This window comes from Hylobates moloch, unplaced genomic scaffold, assembly GCF_009828535.3.
Source record: "Hylobates moloch isolate HMO894 unplaced genomic scaffold, HMol_V3 SCAFFOLD_16, whole genome shotgun sequence".
Lineage (NCBI taxonomy): Eukaryota > Metazoa > Chordata > Mammalia > Primates > Hylobatidae > Hylobates > Hylobates moloch.
Window position 1 is genome coordinate 73,209,723 of NW_026652291.1, and position 20,045 is coordinate 73,229,767.

Genomic DNA, 20,045 nt, shown 5'->3' on the forward strand with positions numbered 1-20,045 from the left:
ATTCTGTAGTTCAATGGCAATTCTGTTACGGTTGTACTTGTAATGTGCTGAAAAATTCAAAGTTGATCATCTCTATATCTCTTCATTCAAGAAGCCAGTTGCCTTTTTGCTCTTTTCAAGAGGGTAATTCCTCATACTTTTATTTTGCCGATTAATTTTCCCCTTTGGCCTATACATTTTCCCCTTTATTCTGTTTTTACTCAATGTTATCTCAGCCTTTCTCCTACTCATCTGCTGCCTAACTTAGCAGTTCTGTATATGTATCTGCCATTTGTTACAGAGGCAAGAACATGGGCTTTGGAGAGGATGAGGGCAGGCTACCCAGCCCTGTCTCTTACAGAGGACTTCTCACCTTTCTGAGTCTCAAATTCCTGTCTGCAGATAGAGATAATAATACAGTAACCTCTTTGCTTATTGTAAGGATTAAATGAGGTAATGCATGAGAAGTCCTCATACGCTACTCAAAATTGTTAATTCCTGCCAGTTCTTTCTCCTTTTTCTCCATTTTTGCCTCTTATCTATTAGTAAAAATTCACAGAATTGAATAAAATTGCAGATGTTTGCTGTACAGATAATTACCTTAAAAACTATATTTAAACAGACCATAATATTTAAAAACAGGTTTGTGGCTTCTTCAATGCCCCTTCCTGAAATTTTTACTTTGAGGCCTAGAGGTTAAGACCCTGTTTACAAAAATAACTTATTAACCAAATGTAATATACCTGAGCATAGTAATCCATTCTGCACACTGTAGCCAGAAGCCAGAGTGATTTTTCTAACGTGCCCCTCTGATCGGGCCATCCACCTGCTCTTCCCACCGGCTCCTTAAGCCAGTGATTCAGTGATTTGCAAGGCTTTTCAGATCTGGACCCTTCTTCCCTCTCAAGGGTCCCTCTCACGCTCTTCCTGCCCCATCGTATGACACAGTGCTCCATGCATGACAGCTAAACAATGACAATAAGTTCAATGAATAAATGAAGACAAGGTGGTTACATTTTCTATAGCTTTTACTGAATGACAGAGTTCAACAGATGGCCTTTCTGCTGCAGAAAAAAGTTTATTAATTTTAAATATAATAATTACCTGTATTTGGCTGGTATGAAAGAAGGGACATAATTGGGCCAGTCAATCAAAATGTTTTGGATTTTTTTAAGGCAACTGTTATTTCCCCCCATAGGAATTCTCTCTTTTGTCAACTATGTGTATGGTGTGTTTTTTGGAAGACATACTTCTTTACTACAGTTCACAGCACATGGTTAGCTTTGAATGGGAATCAATTATATTCACCTATGTGCCTATGTATTAGATGTGTACCAATATTAAGAGTGGAAAGATAGAAACACCTATGTTTTCCCATGTGTTTTCATAAAAAACTTCCAACTCCAACACAGTGGGAAAACATATGCTGAAAAATAAAATTATTTAACCACAAATTAAATCTTGCTTTTCTGCTGGAGCTGGTTACTTGGAGATGATTTTCCAGAAGAGGGAGACAGACAATACACATGATATTTCAGTAAATTATGTAGTTTGTTGGAAGAAGCTGAGTGTTACAAGGAAAAAAATATATAGAGCAGGTGAGAGGAGTCTGGAGTTGGGGTGAAGGGGAGGTGGAATGTCCCTGGATCAGGGTAGAAACCATTGTAAGGCTGCCAGATGGAGAAAAAAAGTCAAAAACAACAATAGGATGCCCAGTTAAATGTGAATTTCAGATATACAGCCAATACTTTATATGTGTGTCCTATGCTAAATTTGGGGGGTTTGGGGCATGTGCTAAGATGCTATTCATTGCTTATCTGAAATTCACATTTAATGGGTGCCCAGTATTTTGTCTAGCAATCCTATCCCACTGAAAGTAAGATTTCAGCTAAGATATGAGGGGATATGGAACAGCAACCCAGGAGAGCCCGTCCAGGCAGTGAGAAGGCCAGTGTGGTGGGGCTCAGGAGTCAAAGGGGGCTTGTCAGAGGAGGAAGGGGGGTGGTGCAGGCCAGGCGGATCATGTAGGGCCCTGTAGGCCTTTGGAAGGACTTTGTTTTTTACTCTTGAGTGAACTGAGAATCCATTGTAGGGTTTTCAGCAAAGAAGTGACGTGAACTGACTTCCGATTGTGAAGGATCATTCTGGCTGTTGTGTGAAAAATAGACAGCCGAATGGCAAGGTCAGCAGGGGGACCACAAGGGGCTTTTGCAGTGATCCAAGGGATTAGTATGATGGCGGCTCAAGCTGGCGTGGTAGCAGCGAAGCAATGAGAGAAGGTTAGATTTTGAATATATATTGAATGTAGAGACCACGGCATTTTCTGACAAAATGTATCATAGGAGTTAAAGACGGCCTCAAGGTTTTTTGACCCAAGGGCCTGTAAAGAAGGGAGTTGCCATGCACTGAGATGGGAAAGACGTGACTGGAGCAGGTCAGAGGAAAAGATCAGGAGTTCAGTCTTCAAAGTGGAGAGTTGACATGACTCCAGACATCCAAGGGGGAGATTTCGAGTGGGCCACTGGATACTGGAGTCCGGTCCAAGCAGGAGATGTCAATTTTATGTTCTCTATAATCTCCACTTAAATCAGCATTCCCAAAGGGAAAAGACATGTCACAATTCTCTTAAGGAAATGTTTGCTCCTCCCTTCTAGCTTTAGTTAAAAAAATATCTCTTTCCTTGAACCTTTTGCTTTGTTTAGCTTCCTATCAACCATCCATCACTGTTGAAAGATAGGGGCTGTTTGATGCTTCATGACATTTCTTTGCTTTTCTGCTCCTTAAAATCCAGGAAAGTGGGAGAGTTGTTTTTCCTACACTAGACTCCTTCTAGTGAGATTTTTCTCAGATTTGCCTTTTCCAGCCCAATTTTAGGTACTGTTGCTCTTTTTTACTTTGACTTTTGGCTCTTTCTAAATATTTTCAGAACTTTTAAAGTAGGATTTAAAGTCACACAAGTGTCCAGGCTGAGACTTGCTGAATTCTGAGTTAATATGGAATATATCTAATAGGGAAAAGGGATAGGACCGTTTGGAAAAAGAACATTTGAACCTAAAAAATCTAAGGTCCCTAAATTTCAGGGACCTAATAGCTGGGGCTAGACTGGAGAAGATAAAATCTGAAAGAAGATTTTATATCTGAATTTATTCAGAAGTGAGATTCTGATTATTTTTAGTTTTTAAAATAGCCTTGCATAGCATCAAATAATTTTAAATTATACAAGATCTTGCCAAATTGCTCCAAAAACATTGGATTAGGAATAAAGTAATTCAGTTTTAATCCTGATCTTTTAACTACTTAGCCATGAAGCTTGAGTAATCTTTTAACTCTTGACATGTCCCAGTTCTCACATCTAAAAGATGAGGAATCAGCACTGTTATATACTCCTTCCTGGAGTAAGAATGAGATGTAACTCAGATTACTGTATGAGAAAGCACTTTGAAAACATAAAATATGCTACAAATTCAGTGGATTATTGTTGTATTGTCAGCAGTATCATTTTATCCAAGAAGAATTTCTTCTACTCTAATAATTAACATAAAACATAAAATTCGACTCATTGGCAAAATATAAAACAGTCAGGAACATACTTTTATTTCTTGAGGGAGAAGAGTGTTCTTTTGGTATCAGTGTTTCCTTCATGAAATGAATAAGAGTTTAACTATTGAGTAATGCCTAATTTCTGTTATATTTCCCATCTGAAGTTGCAGATTTGTAATTATTGCTGAGAGCAAGAAAATATCAGGAAGATTTGTGGTGTATGGAAGAATATGCACCTTCCAATGTTAATCTTGTCTCCCTATTGCAGGTAACTAGTATCTTCAGCTGGAAATATCAAATGCAAATCTGTTAATCAGTTTGTTTAACACAGAGATTTTAATTTTGCATTCGTATCAGTGTCTGTATACTCCTGAGTTTTACGCAATGCTTGTCCTCCTTCAGTTGGTTCATACAGTATTGTTTCTTCCAGCTATAAATAGAGAATAGTGGGCATGTGGGTTATCATTTTTAATTGAATTAAATTTAGCTAATCATAAAAATTCCTCTTGCCAGTGATTAGTTTAGGAAGAAACATGTGATACAATTCTGGCCAATGAGACATAAGAGGTCTATTTCTTCTGTTGTCCTATATTGTTTTATCTGGATGTGGTACCTGGAAGTGTGGCAGCCATCTTGCCACCATGAAATAGAGGCTTCAGATCAGAAACATGAGAACTTAGGTCCTCAGTGACAATGTTACAGAGCTTGTGAATTAACTAACTTGGACTTCTCTTTACATAAAATAATAAGTCCTCCCCTAGTTTAAGCCAGTTGAATAGAAGTTTTCTGTAATTTGCATATAAAAGCTGCATAATGAATACAGGTTAAATATCACAAATCCCAAAATCAGAAATCTGCAATGTTCCAAAATCTGAAATTGAGTGTCAACATGGCACCTCAAGAAGAAAATTCCACGTCTGACCTCACGTGAGGAATCCCGATCAAAATGCAAAACTTCATTTTGTGTACAAAATTATTTAAAATATTGTACAAAATTACCTTCAGGCTATGGGTATAAGGGGTATATGAAACAGAAATGAATTTCGTGTTTAGACTTGGGTCCCATCCCCAAGATATCTTATTATGTATATGCAGATATTCCAAAATCTGAAAAATTCTAAAATAGAAAAGTCTTCTGGTTCCAAGCATTTCAGATAGGGGATACTCAAACTGTACACAAACCCTAATGTTTACCTCTCCTGCTTATTTTCATTCACACCTCCTCTTGATCGTGTTAATTATGCTTCTTGGGTGTTTCCGGAACCCCCTAATTTTCTTGAAAAGAAGCAACTGGGGTTGTTGTCAGTGCTATGGGGAAGAACACATACTAATTAAAGCTTAGGAGGGCAGAAATTCCATCAGTGTATTCCCAGCCCCAGCACAGTCCTTGTTATTCAATATATGTTGAATGAATAAATAGACTTTCTATAATTCCTCTTTTTAATCGCAATAACACATTGGTTTGATAGTCTCAGCCAAGAGACGAAGGTTAACAGAATGAATGCTCTTTTAATTCCCTTGTTTTGGATTTTACCTTATACAGGTAAATAAAGGTCAGAGGCCATGACCTTTCAAGCGCCGGTCATATTTTTTCTCTAGATTTGTTAATTGGCATGAGAGTTCATCTACCCCTTGTCTTTCTATTGAGACAGAAAAATGAGATCAGGATTCTGAGAGCAGGAGAAAAAAAAAAAAGGCAGTGAATAGCTGCTATTTAATAGGCTGCCACATGAAGGCTGGAGTCCTTTAGCAATGCAGTGAATTTCAAAGCATAATTCCCAGGCTATTAAAGCCTAGATGTTTAAATTAACTGAGATGATATAGGAAAGAAACAGAATTGCCATAGTTAAAAATTGAATATACACTTTATGATTGGTTATACTTTCCTGTCTACTGCTAGATATTTGTATGGTTTTATCAGTAATATATAAATAACTTGTTAATTTTCATCCCTCTTTTAAAATTACATTCTGGTAAATCTTTTAGGTAGCTCGTTTTCCATAGTTGGAAGCTATATGCTGGGATAGCTACTCACTCCAGAGGCTGCCACATACAGGTCAGCATCCTGTACAAGAAATACAAGAAGTAGAAGCAACTTGGGTATCTCTTATTTGGGAAATGAATAAATAAACTCTGGTTTATTCATACATTTGAGATATTTAAATAGCAATTAAAATTGGTAAAGTAGAGCTACATCAATCAGTATGGTTAAAACCCAAAACCAATGTTTAGTGAAATGTAGCAAATTTCAAATATGATAAAATTAACAGAATGTGTTAAAAACAAAACAATACTAAAAATGCCTAAGAATGATGCATATGAACTTCAGGATTGTGATTCTCACTGGAGAGAGAGAGAGAGGGAGAGAGAGAGAGAGAGAGAGAGAGAGAGAGAGAGAGAGAGAAAGGGATAGATTTTATCTAGGTCTGCACTTGGCCTGGTTCTTTAAAAATAAAAACTTGAAGCCAATATTAACGTTTATTAAGTCTAGGTGGCAGGACACAGTTGTTTGATATATGATTTTGTGCACTTTTCTGTATGTTTGAAAAGTTTATAGTTTTTTAATGGACTCCTAATTTCACAATTCTAGAATGGCAAAAAAAATTCTATTAACTTGATAATCTAAAATTATATAAATAATTCAAACTTTTAATTTTAAGATAACTTGGAAGAAAATTCTATTTCTTAGTGATATAAAGCAGTGTAGACAAAGAACATCCTACAAAAGCCATTTAAAGACAAGAAAATAGTACTTGTAATAAATTGGATTTCTCAGACAGCGCTGTGGTTACCAAAAACTGCAAGTCACAAGAATAAGAATATTCGAAGCATTTTGTCATGTAAGGATGTGTTATTTTTGAAAGTGTCCCTACTTAAAAGGACTTTATTTTTTTAGAGCAGTTTTAGGTTCACAGCAAAACTGAGAAGGTACGGAGATTTCCCATATACCCCCTTCCCCCACACAGGCATGGACTCCCCCATTATCAACATCCCTCATCATAGTGGTACATTTGTTATAATTGATGGACTTATACTGACATGTCATTTTCACACAAAGTCCACACTTCACATTGATTCACTCTTGGTGTTGTACATTCTATGGGTCTAAGCAAGTGTATAATGGCATGCATCTATTATTATAGTATCAGGGAGTATTTTCACTGCCCATAAAAGTTTCTGTGCTCTGCCTATTCATCTCTACCCCTCACCTTCCCTCACTCAACCCTTAGTAACTCTTGATCTTTTTACAGTCTTCATAGTTTTGCCTTTTTCAGAATATGGTATAGCTAGAGTCATTTAATATGTAGGCTTTTCAGCTTGGTTTCTGCCACTTAGTAATATGCATTTAAATTTCTTCCATGTCTCTTCATTGTTTGATATTACACATATAATTTTTTTTTTGAGACAGAATCTCACTCTGTTGCCCAGGCTGGAGTGTAGTGGTGCGATCTTGGCTCACTGCTGCCTCGAACTCCTGGGCTTAAGCAATCCTCCTGCCTCAGCCTCCCAAATAGCTGGGACTACACGCTTGAGCCACCGTGGTTGGCTGGAAGTTTCAAGAGGCATTGCATTTTAGCAATGCAAGTACAAGAAGAAGTAGAAGTAATAAGGAACTGGGACCTAAAAGAAATATATCTGAGACATGGAATAATTATTACAAGGTGGATATCCTCTAGGTTAATTCACGGCACATATTGAGCAGTTACTTACATTCAACCAACATTGCCCATTTTTACCTTCAACACTAAGAAAATATAAAATAAAAATTGTGCTTACTGTGTTTAAGTTCTTACTAAAATTTCTAGTAAAGTTTATTTTTTAAACTATCTCTTTATAATTCAGTAAATTATTCATAAAATGACTTAAAATATATTTTCTTTATTTATTTTTTGAGACAGAGTTTCACTCTTGTTGTCCAGGCTGGAGTGCAGTGGTGTGATCTTGGCTTACTGCAACCTCTGCCTTTCAGTTTCAAGCGGTTCTCCTGCCTCAGCCTCCCGAGTAGCTGGGATTACAGGCGCCTGCCACCAAGCCCGGCTAATTTTTTGTATTTTTAGTAGAGACGAGGTTTCACCATGTTGGTCAGGCTGGTCTCAAACTCTTGACCTCATGATCCGGCCACCTCGGCCTCCCAAAGTGCTGGGATTACAGGCGTGAGCCACTGCGCATGGCCTTAAAATATATTTTTTTAAAGTTTTAAGATTCATTGGAACTAGATGGTAAATGGTGATGAGTATTTTTCCTGGCATGAGAGTTAAGATATATTTTTTAAATCTGAAGATCTTAGTAAAGTCCAAATGCCTAACATTAAATTTTTAAAATAGTATCAATTTTTTAAAAAAAATCTATCATATATTTAGGCAACATAAAATCACTTTCAAAGGATTATTTTTTAAAAGTAGCTCCAAAAAAATTTGAATACATGTGAGATTGCTTTCCCCCCACCCCCTGACACTTCCTCCAGGAGACCTTGGCCACAAAGAATGTATAAAAGTGTTAGAAAATTTGGGGATTGTGAAATGTTCACATGCTTCTGCTTTTTAAAAAAGTAAACATGCAAGGCTGGCAAACCTCTTTCCCTATGTAAAAAGTAGGGACAGTGATTCAGTGCTCAGAAGAAATGAGCTATCAGGCTGTTGTGCAATGGCTCATGCCTGTAACCCGAGCAGTTTGGGAGGCTGAGGCTGGTGGATCACCTGAGGTTGGGAGTTCGAGACCAGCCTGGCTAACATGGTGAAACCTCATCTCTACTAAAAATACAAAAATTAGCCTGGATGACAGAGTGAGACCCCATCTCTAAAAGAAAATAAATAAATAAATAAATAAAATAAAATAAAAAATAAAGTCTAAAGCTTTAATGACATAATTTTGTCAAATGATGGCGATTATTGCAAAACATTTTCATTTTTAGATTTATAAGCACCAGTTAGAATGATTTTTTTTTTGTTTCTACATCTTTTGATTTTTTAAATAACCTTTGTGCACATAGCTATCTTTAGCATTTTTCAACTTAGGAACTATGTCAAGTAAATTTTGGTGGATAAACATCATAAAAGATCAAATACTGTTACAGCATTTAGCAAAATTAAATGGTCCAGGTTCTTGTCACAAAATATTGCATGATTAAGCTCTTCTCGTTGAGTACCTGGTTGGAAGCACTATTTCCTTGTTGTCCTTGGAAATATATGGTTCACTCCTTCATTCTTGCGTATGAGAAAACTCATCTAGAACATGCATCTTTAGACTCATGGTCTGAGATTTTGCTTACATGATCAATTTCACCAATGTCATCTAGGGTCTAGAGTACTGCCCTCTGTCTCTCTGTGTTCACCTTCTGCTTTAATAATTGTGGAAATTCTTCTGGTTTCTTCTACTTGCTACTATGGGCAAAAAATGAAAAATCCTGAACTCTTAACTGTATTCACTGAAAGCTTAAACAAAAAGGACTCTAAAGATGGTGTTTCTCCAGACTTTCATGCCTTCTTGAAAGATGATGTAATACTTTTGACAATGCTATATAAAAACTGAAGGATGTTATAATAATGATCATTTATTTTCCTATCACATTATCCTTTTAGGTAATTCCATCAATGTTCCGTTTCCTTTTTATTTTAGTCTTTATTTTTATAGCGTAGTTTGGAATAATTGATTAGTAATGATTAAATAATTCCTAGGATAATGAGATAGTGAGTTTTGAAATATACAGAAAAGATCTCATGTCTTAGATTTATGAGTCCAAAGAACCCATATGAGATTTACAAAATAGGAGCTTTATTCTATTTTTAAAAAGTAAATTTTCTCTTTGTCATTTGGAGGATATCTAAGGAAGAGTAAAAGTCATGAAATATTAATTCTTACAGTTAGAACTGCTCAAAAAAGAAGCCCCAAACTAAAATTTTTTACAATGAACCTGGATGCTATCTCTTGGATCATGAAGTATTTCCCGTTAATGTCACTGAAAAAAAAAAGTATTTCTTATGGAACTGAAAGTTTTATAAAGGCCAGCTGCATTTTCATCAGTCTAGGTAACAGGGTCGGGGGTCTCAGCTCATGCTTTCTTTATTGGAAGTGCTCTTCATTCCCCAAAGGTCTGGGCACATGTGGCTATTTTGTTCTTGGAGATTCTACCGTTCAAGCCACAGGTCATTGTTCTGGGGTGGACAGTTGTCCCAAGTTGAGAATATGAACTCCTGTTCCAGATTTGGAATCAAAAAGAACAAACAAGGGATACTGGAAGCCAAGAGCTAGGTCAGAAACAGCTCCACGGAGCCCAAAGCCCTGGGCAAGCCTAAATTGCAAGGAAGCAGAAAGGAGGAAATCTTCAGAGAAGCCAGCCTCCAAAGGGAAAGAAGGGTGTGCAGAATCCAGACAATGTGGCCCAGTGAGGGATAAAGGGTAACAAAACCTGCCTAAACTTCCTGCAGTTTGGATTCTTTACATTCTTTATACCACCACCCCTTTATTTTAGAATTGGCTCCTGTTTCTTGAAAACAGCAAATCTCTAAAACAGAAACTAGTGCCAGGAATAGGATTGCTCAAGTAACAGATCCTCAGTGAAAATGTAAAACTAACCATGGAGTTAAAGCAAAGAGAAGGCATAGGGGTAGGGGGTGGACAGAGAGGATTCCCTATTCTATGGAAAACTGGTACTTTGAAGGTAAGTGATAACAAAAGAGCTGAACAATGACCTATTATCTCTTGGCACCCAAACCACATGTGCAGGTTGTCTGGCTAAAAGCAGATAGAGAAAGGCAGGGAAAATGACCTGTTTCCAAAGGGAAATCTTCTGCTGAGATTGCTGGAGACCAGGTCCAGATATTATTCATGAGTTTGAAAAAGCTCAAGAGGCCAGCAATTGAAAGAATATCAAACAGTATCCAGACTAGTGTGGGAATCCTAAGCCTTTCCCACAGGATAAACATGTTGATGCCCAATCCCAGCCCCACCAACCCCTTGTAAAACACTTTTATAGACTGGAATTTAACCTGTGGACGGGAGAGATCTATTGGGCAGACTAGGGAAGAGGTGCTTTCCAGTCCCTGCAAGCAAGCCTCTTTCCAATCACTTGTGCTCCTTTATTCGCTTGAGGACAAGGCCATTAGAAACAATGGGAATAGAAAGCTGAATAACAAAAATCCTGAAGGTAAAAAGGTCATTAGGCAGCCTTGTGATGAAGGGAGCAAATTTATCCCGCAGAAATTCCTGGCATCACGTTTCAGTCAAAGATGTACTCAGGACAATGACTGAGAGCCCACTAATGTTCTGGAGTAGTTATCACCAGAAGAACCTTAGTCTTGGACAAGTACCTATCCCAACTCCTATCAAGACGGTGTTGAATCTTGAGCCTCTTCTGCAGGCTCCAGACTCAAGTAGAAAAGGCTGCTGGCACCAGACAATAATTACTCAAGTGGAGAGGAGCCTCCTCTCTTAGGTCCCTCAGAAGGTAGGCCTGAGGACAATGGAAAGAGGGAATCATAGTGAGCATATCCTAGGACCCCCAGAGCATGACTTAGGAAGTTATTCTATTACCTAGGCAAGAAACAGACTTATGGCATTTATTGGTCTGGACTAGTGATCAGTGTATGATCCTGTTTTCTAAGTTCCTTCCCTCCCACCAAGTCAGCCTCCTTTTCTAATTGATAATTTTTTATTTTCATTTTCCCTACTGAATGGCTGGTGTGCTGATAGTAAAATGTGTCACTAAATGTGGAGGATGTCTTTCTGACAGGATGATGATCACACGGACCAGATGCAGAGTGGGTAACAGGTATTTGTAGCTGTACTTATAATACGGGATCATGCTAGAAAAGAACATCTTGAGGGGTAAGTTTGCTCTGCAGAAATGAAACACAGTGGTAAGTAATTGGTGGAATCCACCTAGCCCCTATCTTCTTGGGAATGATTCCAATGCCTACATTTTCTATGAGGTGACCACAATTTCAGGGCTGCCACAAATGGTTTCACAAGGTTGTGTGTACATTGCAAACTTCTTACGAAGAGGTTCGGCCCCATCTGGCCACAGCTGACTGAGATGCCTGGTCACATTGAGTCTGGTTTAATCTCTGGAGAATATGAGCTAAGAAACACAAAACATGAGGTAAGCAGCAGTCACTGGAGTTGTGAAGTTCTAGAGCTGAGTTCAGAGTTTGCACCACAGCAGCTCAAACACATTAACAAGCCGAGGCTCTGAAGACAGGACTAATGAGGACAGGACTAACATGTCACTCCATGTGGGGAAGCAGAGATAAAAAGGTCTTCAGAGAAACCAGTCCACAGAAAGATAATACAGTAGGTACACAGATGATTATGTGTAAGATTTAAAAAACAAAGGTGGAGTGACAGAGACAAAGGGAGAGGGAGAGCAGAAAACAAGGTGAGTAGAGGACAGAGACAAACAGAATGAGAGGCAGTCAGACATAGAAAGAGATTAATTGCTGGTGACTTTCTAGATCCTACAGGGTTTCACTGTACTTCCTGCAATAAAGTTCCAGATTTCTGCTCCTTTTTAACAACAACTCTTTTCCAAGCTATTTGGTAGATTTCTGATTCTTGTAACCAAACCTTTTTTGTTTGTTTTTTAAGACAGGGTCTCACTCTGTCACCCAGGCTGGAATACAGTGCGTCACTGCAGCCTCGACCTTCTGGGCTCAAGCGATCCTCCTACCTCAGCCTCCCAAAGTGCTGAGATGACAGGAGTGAACCACCAAACAATTCTTGACCTGAACAACTGCTCCATGAAAGAATTTCCACATAACTGTAGCTGCATCTTTCAAATGTTTAATTTGTAACCGTGGTAATGTATATACTGCCTAATGTAACTGGGGTATTGTAAAGGTGAGGCTCTCAAAAGAGAGGTACTATAATTTCTTTGTAATATCCTAATTGCTGTCCAAAAACAGACCTGGTTTTATAATATTAACATTTACTGAGCAATTTCCTTGGGATAGACAGTTTCAAACATGCATGATCTCACCTCTTCTTCGTAACAATCAATAAAGTAGTTTCTATTATTGTCATTCCCATTTCACAGACTGGGAAATAAGGACAAAGACAGATTAAGTAAATTGTTCAAAGTCACACAGTCAAAGGGATAAAGCTGGATCTATTGTTTATTTACATGAATACTGACATCTTAAAGATTAAGAAAAACAAGTTCATACATGCATTTAAAATTCATTTCAGTCAATAAATTTTTGTTGAATGCTTATTATATGCAAAGTACTGATTTAAACTAATAAACTGGTTAACATCAATGTTACAAATATAAAGTCCTTTTAAAGTATCAATATCAAAATAAATCTTCCTTTCTGTGATCCACAAAAGAAAAAAGATGTATCAGCACTTGCAAATTAAGTTTTTCAATTTCCAAAATACCTCCTTTAAAACAGAAGGGAATAAATTCCAACAATGCTGTTTTCAGTGCATTCATTATTTCAAAACTTACTGGAATATTTGAAGATTACTTGCTGCAAGCTGGACTCGTGAAAATAAACCTTGACTTCACAAAGAAGTCTACATTGATAAATACATATCCGTTGAATTAATAACAGTGTAAGTTACACATATGTATACAAAAAAGTAAAATGACAAGGATGAGAGGAGTTTTTCATGGAAGGTGGTGGGTTGCCATGGATTCTGCTTCTCTTGATTTTCTGAGGAGGGCTTGTTTGAGGGCACTAATTTTCTCATCAAGTTCAGCCAGTGAATAGTTCTGCTGTAAACAATAACGACACAAATTGCTGAATAAGATTCTGAAGTATCTTAATGCAGATAAAGTGCCAAATGAACTATAAATATTTAAAATATTCAAAAGCATGATCAAATGGTTTTTTCCCTCATGAGAATAATCTTAAAACTAAGCAACTATGTATGTTGACTATATCATAAATTTAAAGGCATAAAATAACAAGGCTTAAATATTTCTTTTTCTCTTTTCTAATGACTAAGCTCTCCTGAACCTTTTATACTTAGAAAGAGTAAGTTAAAAAAAAAAAAAAAAAAGCCTGATTATTAGACACTGGAGCCTATTTGAAGATGGAAGGAGGGAGAGGACTGAAAAACTGCCTATCGGGTATTATGCTGATTACCTCGGTGACAAAATTATCTGTACACCAAACCCCCGTGACATGCAATTTACCCATGTAACAAACCTGAAAACCCCTTGAGCTTAAGTAAAAGTTGGAAAGAAGAAGAAAAATGCTAATTATACTACTACCAGGAGAAAAAAATCATTTGAGACATCAGCTATCCCTTTTAATGGAAAACTTTCTATGTTGATTACTAAAGTTAACCTGAAGTGGAAAACAGTGAAGAAAACACTTCTTTTATCTTCCAATAAAAACTGGATTTATTCAAGTCTATCTATGTGAACACCCTCACTTATATTAATATTTCTAATTTAGACACAAGTATTATGTAGTGGCTATTAGGGGGTAAAGAGAAGGGGAAATTGGGACTGAGTGCTAATAGATACAGGGTTTTTTGGGGACAGTGATGGAAATGTTCTAGACTTAGGGGTGATGGTTGCACAACATAGTGAATATACTAATAGCCACTTTAAAATGATGAATTTTATGTTATGTGAATTGTATTTTTAAAGCAGCAACAAAGTGTTACAGTTTACTACATAAGAGAATAACTTTTAAAAACCGAATTATTCTCATAATCAATAGTAAAAAAAGTTAACTTTAAAAATAGCTGCTTAAAATACCTAGAAATTCTCTCTTGAGGGATCAACTACAATCATTTACTTCTGGAAAAAATAGTTGCTATCAAAAAATTTACTCAGAATTTTACAAGAAAAAATATGCTACTCTTAAAAATTAGAAAGTTTTCTCCAACTTTAAATTCACATTACCACTATTAAATTCTAGCAAAGCCTATTTAAGGTTCAACTAATTAGTAAAGTAGCACTTTAGACAGGGCTGGCTGAAGTCAAACTCTGCCAAACACCCTTTTTGATCCAGGTGCTGCTAACTAGAAGTGTTCACAAAAGGAAGGGATGGGGGGAGACTGAAATTACTTGAGCACTTACTATTTTTAAGCACTTTGAGAATGACACATCCTGGTACTACTAAAAGCAGGACAAAGGTTTTATTTATTTAACCTATCTGAGTCATTCCATGCCCTTAAAATAATTTTTCTATTCAAGTATATTAGTTTATACTGCCCTTTTCTTCAGTCCTAAATTTTACCAGGGTATGACCTAAAAGCAACCATAGTAGAAACTTTTATTAATAAGAAAGGTATAAAACTAATCAAACTATTTCAGAAACCAAAATGAAAATGCAGTAACTTACTTGAGGTGGTTGAACTTTTCTTCTTTTTCCAGAAAAGCTCTAGATTTAAAAAAAAAAGTAATCAATGTTTAGAAAAATCTAAGCATCATTTTTTTTTTCTTTATACAATACTGTACAAATTATATACAGCCTTGGGAACCCTGACAGAAAAAAAGCCGACCAATTTACCAATACCAATTACTGTCTGTAACCAACATCTACCTTATATTCTGCAAGTTACCCTCTAAAGAGGATGACATTAACAATATATAATAGTAATATTGCAGCAACATGCTCATCCTTGGCAATACATATTTTCCCATCAATTACCAGCTTCTAATGAGCCTGAGTGATTGCGGAAAGGGGTGCTCTGGGGATTTTCTGCTTAGTTTTTTTTCATAACCTTTCCATCCCGGGGTATTGAACAAGTGAAGTGACAACAGACAAAGGAAAAATGGAATCTTGTATATGAGGCCAAGGGGTGAAAATACACACACACACCCTGGACTGACTACAGTGGACACTGTGGTTGTTTATGCAAGCAGCTACCTATCCACTACTTCTCTGTGTGGCCCAAGTCAATGGCTTCCTGGTCTTGTCAGTGACTGAAATGGGCATGGGTCGAGTTCTGGCCAATGAGTAAAGGAGAGTTCTGCTGGAGATTAAGAGCAGAGCTTCTGGAAAAAGCTTCCTCACTTCTTTTGAGAGAAAGCCCTCAAAGAAGGCAGTTCCTCAGGATACTGCTGTATCTGGGTAAGACACCTGAAAGTGCTGTACCCATCTTGCCATTTGCCTGGGAAAGAAGTTAACACCAAGCAGAGTTAAGAGGGGAAAGAAATCTATTTTCTTACAATTATGATTTAGCCACTGAATCAATTAAATCTGAAGCTTGCGCTACCATGGACTTCCTATTTTATAATTTACATAATGTTTAAGCCAGTTTTGAGTTCAAATTTCTTAGTTGAAGCTAACAACATTCTCATTGATCCACTAATGAGCCTTTTAAACTTTGGCCTAATGAACTCTTTCTAGACTTTTTCTTAGTTTCACACAAGCACTAGCTTTTGAATGGCAAATTAGTAAATGAGTATATTTGACAAAGAAACTGTGAATGTCAGAGACAAAATGTTCTCATGAGCATTTCTGACTATTGAGATTTTAAAGACAGCATTAAAACTCACATTTTCCTTTGTGTCAAAAGTTGATTCAAAGAACATCTAGGTATGCTTCTTATCAAGTTACAATAAATGGGAAATCATTAAGTATTAGAATTAGTAATTATGAAATAATAGAGCTCAGATAATTATGCTCCTTCCTTTGCCAAACCAAGCTGGATACTTGTGGTAGGGCCTATGGGCAAATAAGGAATCAATGTTTAATTTGGTGATTGATCAGTCTCCTAACTTCCTAAGAGGTGGCTTTTTATACACTTGATGCAAATATAATTCCCTTTGGCCAGGTGTGGTGGCTCATGCCTGTAATCCCAGCACTTTGGGAGGCCGAAGCAGGTGGATCATGAGGTCAGGAGATCGAGGCCATCCTGGCTAACATGGTGAAACCCCATCTCTACTAAAAACACAAAAAACTAGCCGGGTGTCATGGCAGGTGCCTATAGTCCCGGCTACTTGGGAGGCTGAGGCAGGAGAATGGCATGAACCCGGGAGGCAGAGGTTGCAGTGAGCCGAGATCGCACCACTGCGCTCCAGCCTGGGCGACAGAGCGAGACTCCATCTAAAAAAAAAAATTCCCCTTGTTCTCCTATCATTTAACCTGTAATATATTGACAGTTTCTATGCTATTAAACAATCGGATTACTACTGTAATCAAAGAAGAAATATTAGAATGAGGAAAATAAGGTCATCAGTGGCTCACTGACTTAAAAACAGTAAAATGTGGCCTTTTGGGCTTGTTTTAGGTCTGAGCAGAATATTTTGATAAGAAGAACACTTAGAAATACCATATCTACCGTGGATACACTAGATTAACTTTACTATTTGTTTTAGGTATAAGGAAATCTCAGTACAGTTCCTGACTTATGATGGCTAGATAAGGTTTTTCAAATTTACAATGCTGTGAAAGTGACACACATTCAGTAGAAACTATACTTCAAATACTGAATTTTGATCTTTTCCTGGGCTAGTGACATGTGATACGATGCTCTCTTGTGATGCTGGGCAGTGGCAGTGAGTGAAGCTCCCAGTCAGTCCCAGTCAGCCATGGGGTATGAGGGTAAACACCCGATACTCTACAGTGTACTGTGCTGCCAAGTGACTTTCCTCAACTGTACACGATAGGCCAGTGTACACATTCTAAACATGTTTTAGGCTAGGCTAAGCTATGATGTTCGGTAGGTCAGAGGTGTTGAATGCATTTTAGACTTAATAATATTTTCAGTTTTTGATGGGTTTATTGGGACATAACCTCATCTGCATAGAAGTATAAAAGGTGGACATTTTAACAGGTTTTGGTACCTGAGAGAAAATAGTTGAGAGCACAGCACACTAAAGAGCTGGAGAAAGGTACTGCAAAATTGTCTCTCCTCACTCATTATTTTACCTTAGCAGGTTCCTAGTCATGCATCGCTTAATGATGGGGATGTATTCTGAGAAATGTGTTAATTTTGTCATTGTATGAACATCATAGAGTATACGTATAGAAACCTAGATGGTACACACCTAGGCTATATGGTATAGTCTATTGCTCCTAGCATATAAACCTTACAGCATGTTTCTGTACTGAATACTGTAGGCAAGTGTAACACAATGGTATTTGTGTATCTAAACACATCTCAACACAGAAAAGATACAGTAAAAATACCATACTATAATGTTATGGGATCACTGTAATATATGCAGTTGACTGTTGACTGAAACATCCTTATGCAGACCATGACTGTCATACACACATTCACGCACATGCACACACACACGTGAATCCGGGGAACCAGTGCTCTAAGGAAACTAAAGGGTAAGGAGGCCTCTTCCATGACTGGCTACTTTCTTTCTTTCAGTTGTAAAAGGAAACTGATTCTATGCGTGCAGTATCTAAAATGTTTTTCTTCCCTTCTAGTCCCAGAGCCCTGACTCAGACCTTCATTTCTCTCTGGCTTGGATAATGACATGTTTCCTAAACTAGTTTCCTTGACTGCAATTTCACTCCAACTCAGACTTTATAATGCCACCAGACAGGGACCTAAATTGCAAGTTTCTCTCTTTTTCTAAAACTTAATTGTGCTCCAATGATACTAGAAGTGCAAACTGATTAGTGTGACCTTCAAGGCCCTCTGAAATATGTTTACAATCTAATTTTCTAGCTGAATCCAGTTGTTCACTCATGCTTCAGACCCACCACACGTTCACACGCACATGGCCTGTGTACACGATGTTGACCTGGTTTTCAGCATTCCCCTCCCCTGATACTTCCCTTAAGAACCAGGAGTTGCTGTTACGGACTAAAAATTACACTCAGTCAGTGCTTTGAACAACGTTAACACACCTTCAAAGTCCAATAATGAGCTATCAGCCAAGTCCTATCCATTCATTTGCACATCTACTCGATATCTACTACATTGTGTCTCAAAGATGAACAAGACATAGTTCCTGCCCTTGAGAGTTTCAAAATACAAAGTGAAAAACATGTATAAACATATGAGTGATAAATGCTATAAAATGAACAATATACTTGTAAAAGCATGTTGGTGCTTACTGTTTTCAAGTATCATAATTTAAAATCAGTAAGTCTTTGGAGATACTCAAAGATCATTCTTTTAAATGGACTGTTAAGGCCATGCCCTTAAACTTTTGAAAACATTACATTTAAAGCTTTCCATGGCTAATGTGAAGAATAAAGATCTTTAGAACTCTTATATCAAAATGTCCAAAAAGTATTATTAATTTTTGTCATAAATCCTGTTTTATACACATTGTAACTTACTTTGGAGTTTTATGTCTGGTCGTAAAATGAAAACTTTACCTAATCTGATTACGTTTTATAAAACAAATACAAATGACATCTTTTTTCCCCATAAATATTTGTTTTTCTATGCTACGCTTCAATGTTACCCATAATAATCAATCTCTATCCAATTGCAAGAAGCCCCCCATGTTTAGAATTCATCTACATGTGAATCTGAATAAACACATTTCAATGGAAATCTTTTCAGAGTTCAGGAGTTCCAACAAAAGTTCAATCCTTAATAAATTGAATGGGCTCAACACTTTCCTATCTTTAGAAGCTATAGGACTGTGCTACATATGTAGTTTCTTCTGTATACTTTTGAGAGATAAATATGTAAAATTATGCAATTACCATGCATGTACTCCCAGCATGATGGTGAGGGTGATGAATAATGTACTATGTCCTCTGTAAGGTACGTGCTCAACTTCTCCTGTTTGCAAGGACACTCAGAGCTGACTGTATTCCAAGTGAGGTTCCTAAAGCTGGCTCATTTATCCTATTAGAGAAGGATGATGAGTATGAAATCTTCTTTCCCACAGGGCTTGTGTCATGTATGTTCACAGGCTTAAAGGTCAGAATGAGTCTGAATGTTTAAACCTTTCCAGTGTTTTGTTCTTCCTTGTAGCTCACTACTAATTTGATGTGTCACTTCCAACACTAATCCAGAAGCAGTTCTTCTAAAAGATATATAGTTTTTTTAAACATATTTGGAAATACTTTTAAAAAGCACCTGTTTTATCACAGGTTGCCACCATCCATCCTTTTCTGAATGCTTAATACATATATGCCAATCCTCTGCTTACATTTACAAATGCTTCCTGCCCCTGAAATTAGGCAGTCACCAAGCTTCAGACTTCGGGCCTCAGACAATCTGTGTTCCTATCCATCGATGGACTCTCACCACTACACAGACTCTCCCAATTGTCCCAAGTGTAAGTGCTATATCTCAAAAAGCTTACCTGGTATTTTTACCTTCATAACCTCCTCTGCCTTCAAATTCACATTTCCCACAAAAGTATCTCTCTCTCTAGATTTTCTTATTTCTATCAATGATGGTATCATTTTTCCAACCAGAAACTGGACTCTATCCTTGTTCTCTGTCTCTTTCCACATCCAAACATCAGTATTTGTCCATTTTTTTTCCCTACTTGCATTAATCTTTTCCATTCTCACTCATGTCCCTATTTTAGGATCTAACGTCACATCTAAGCTAGCATAATACCATCTCCTTGTCCTTAATTTCTCTCTTTTGTCTCCCACAACTGTATTAGATAAATCTTTCTAAATATC

The 20,045-nt window shown here is 37.2% G+C and overlaps 1 protein-coding gene across 6 annotated transcripts in view; it reads right to left on the reverse strand.

Annotated features, from left to right (window-relative positions):
• Nucleotides 1-4,719: 4,719 nt before the first annotated feature.
• Nucleotides 4,720-20,045, reverse strand: part of MBIP (MAP3K12 binding inhibitory protein 1) — a 29,969-nt gene continuing 14,643 nt past the window's right edge. For 2 of the 6 annotated variants that reach the window (XM_058429704.1, XM_058429705.1), the window contains exons 7-8: nucleotides 14,820-14,858; nucleotides 12,463-13,234 (exon numbers count right to left, since the gene is read on the reverse strand). In XM_058429704.1, the coding sequence (XP_058285687.1) occupies nucleotides 13,127-13,234; nucleotides 14,820-14,858 (147 nt within the window). In that variant the 3' untranslated portion in view covers nucleotides 12,463-13,126. Of the gene's footprint in view, nucleotides 4,828-12,462; nucleotides 13,235-14,819; nucleotides 14,859-20,045 lie in introns of those variants that run through there. The other 4 variants (XR_009210338.1, XM_032179902.2, XM_032179901.2 and 1 more) reach the window with 4 other exon arrangements.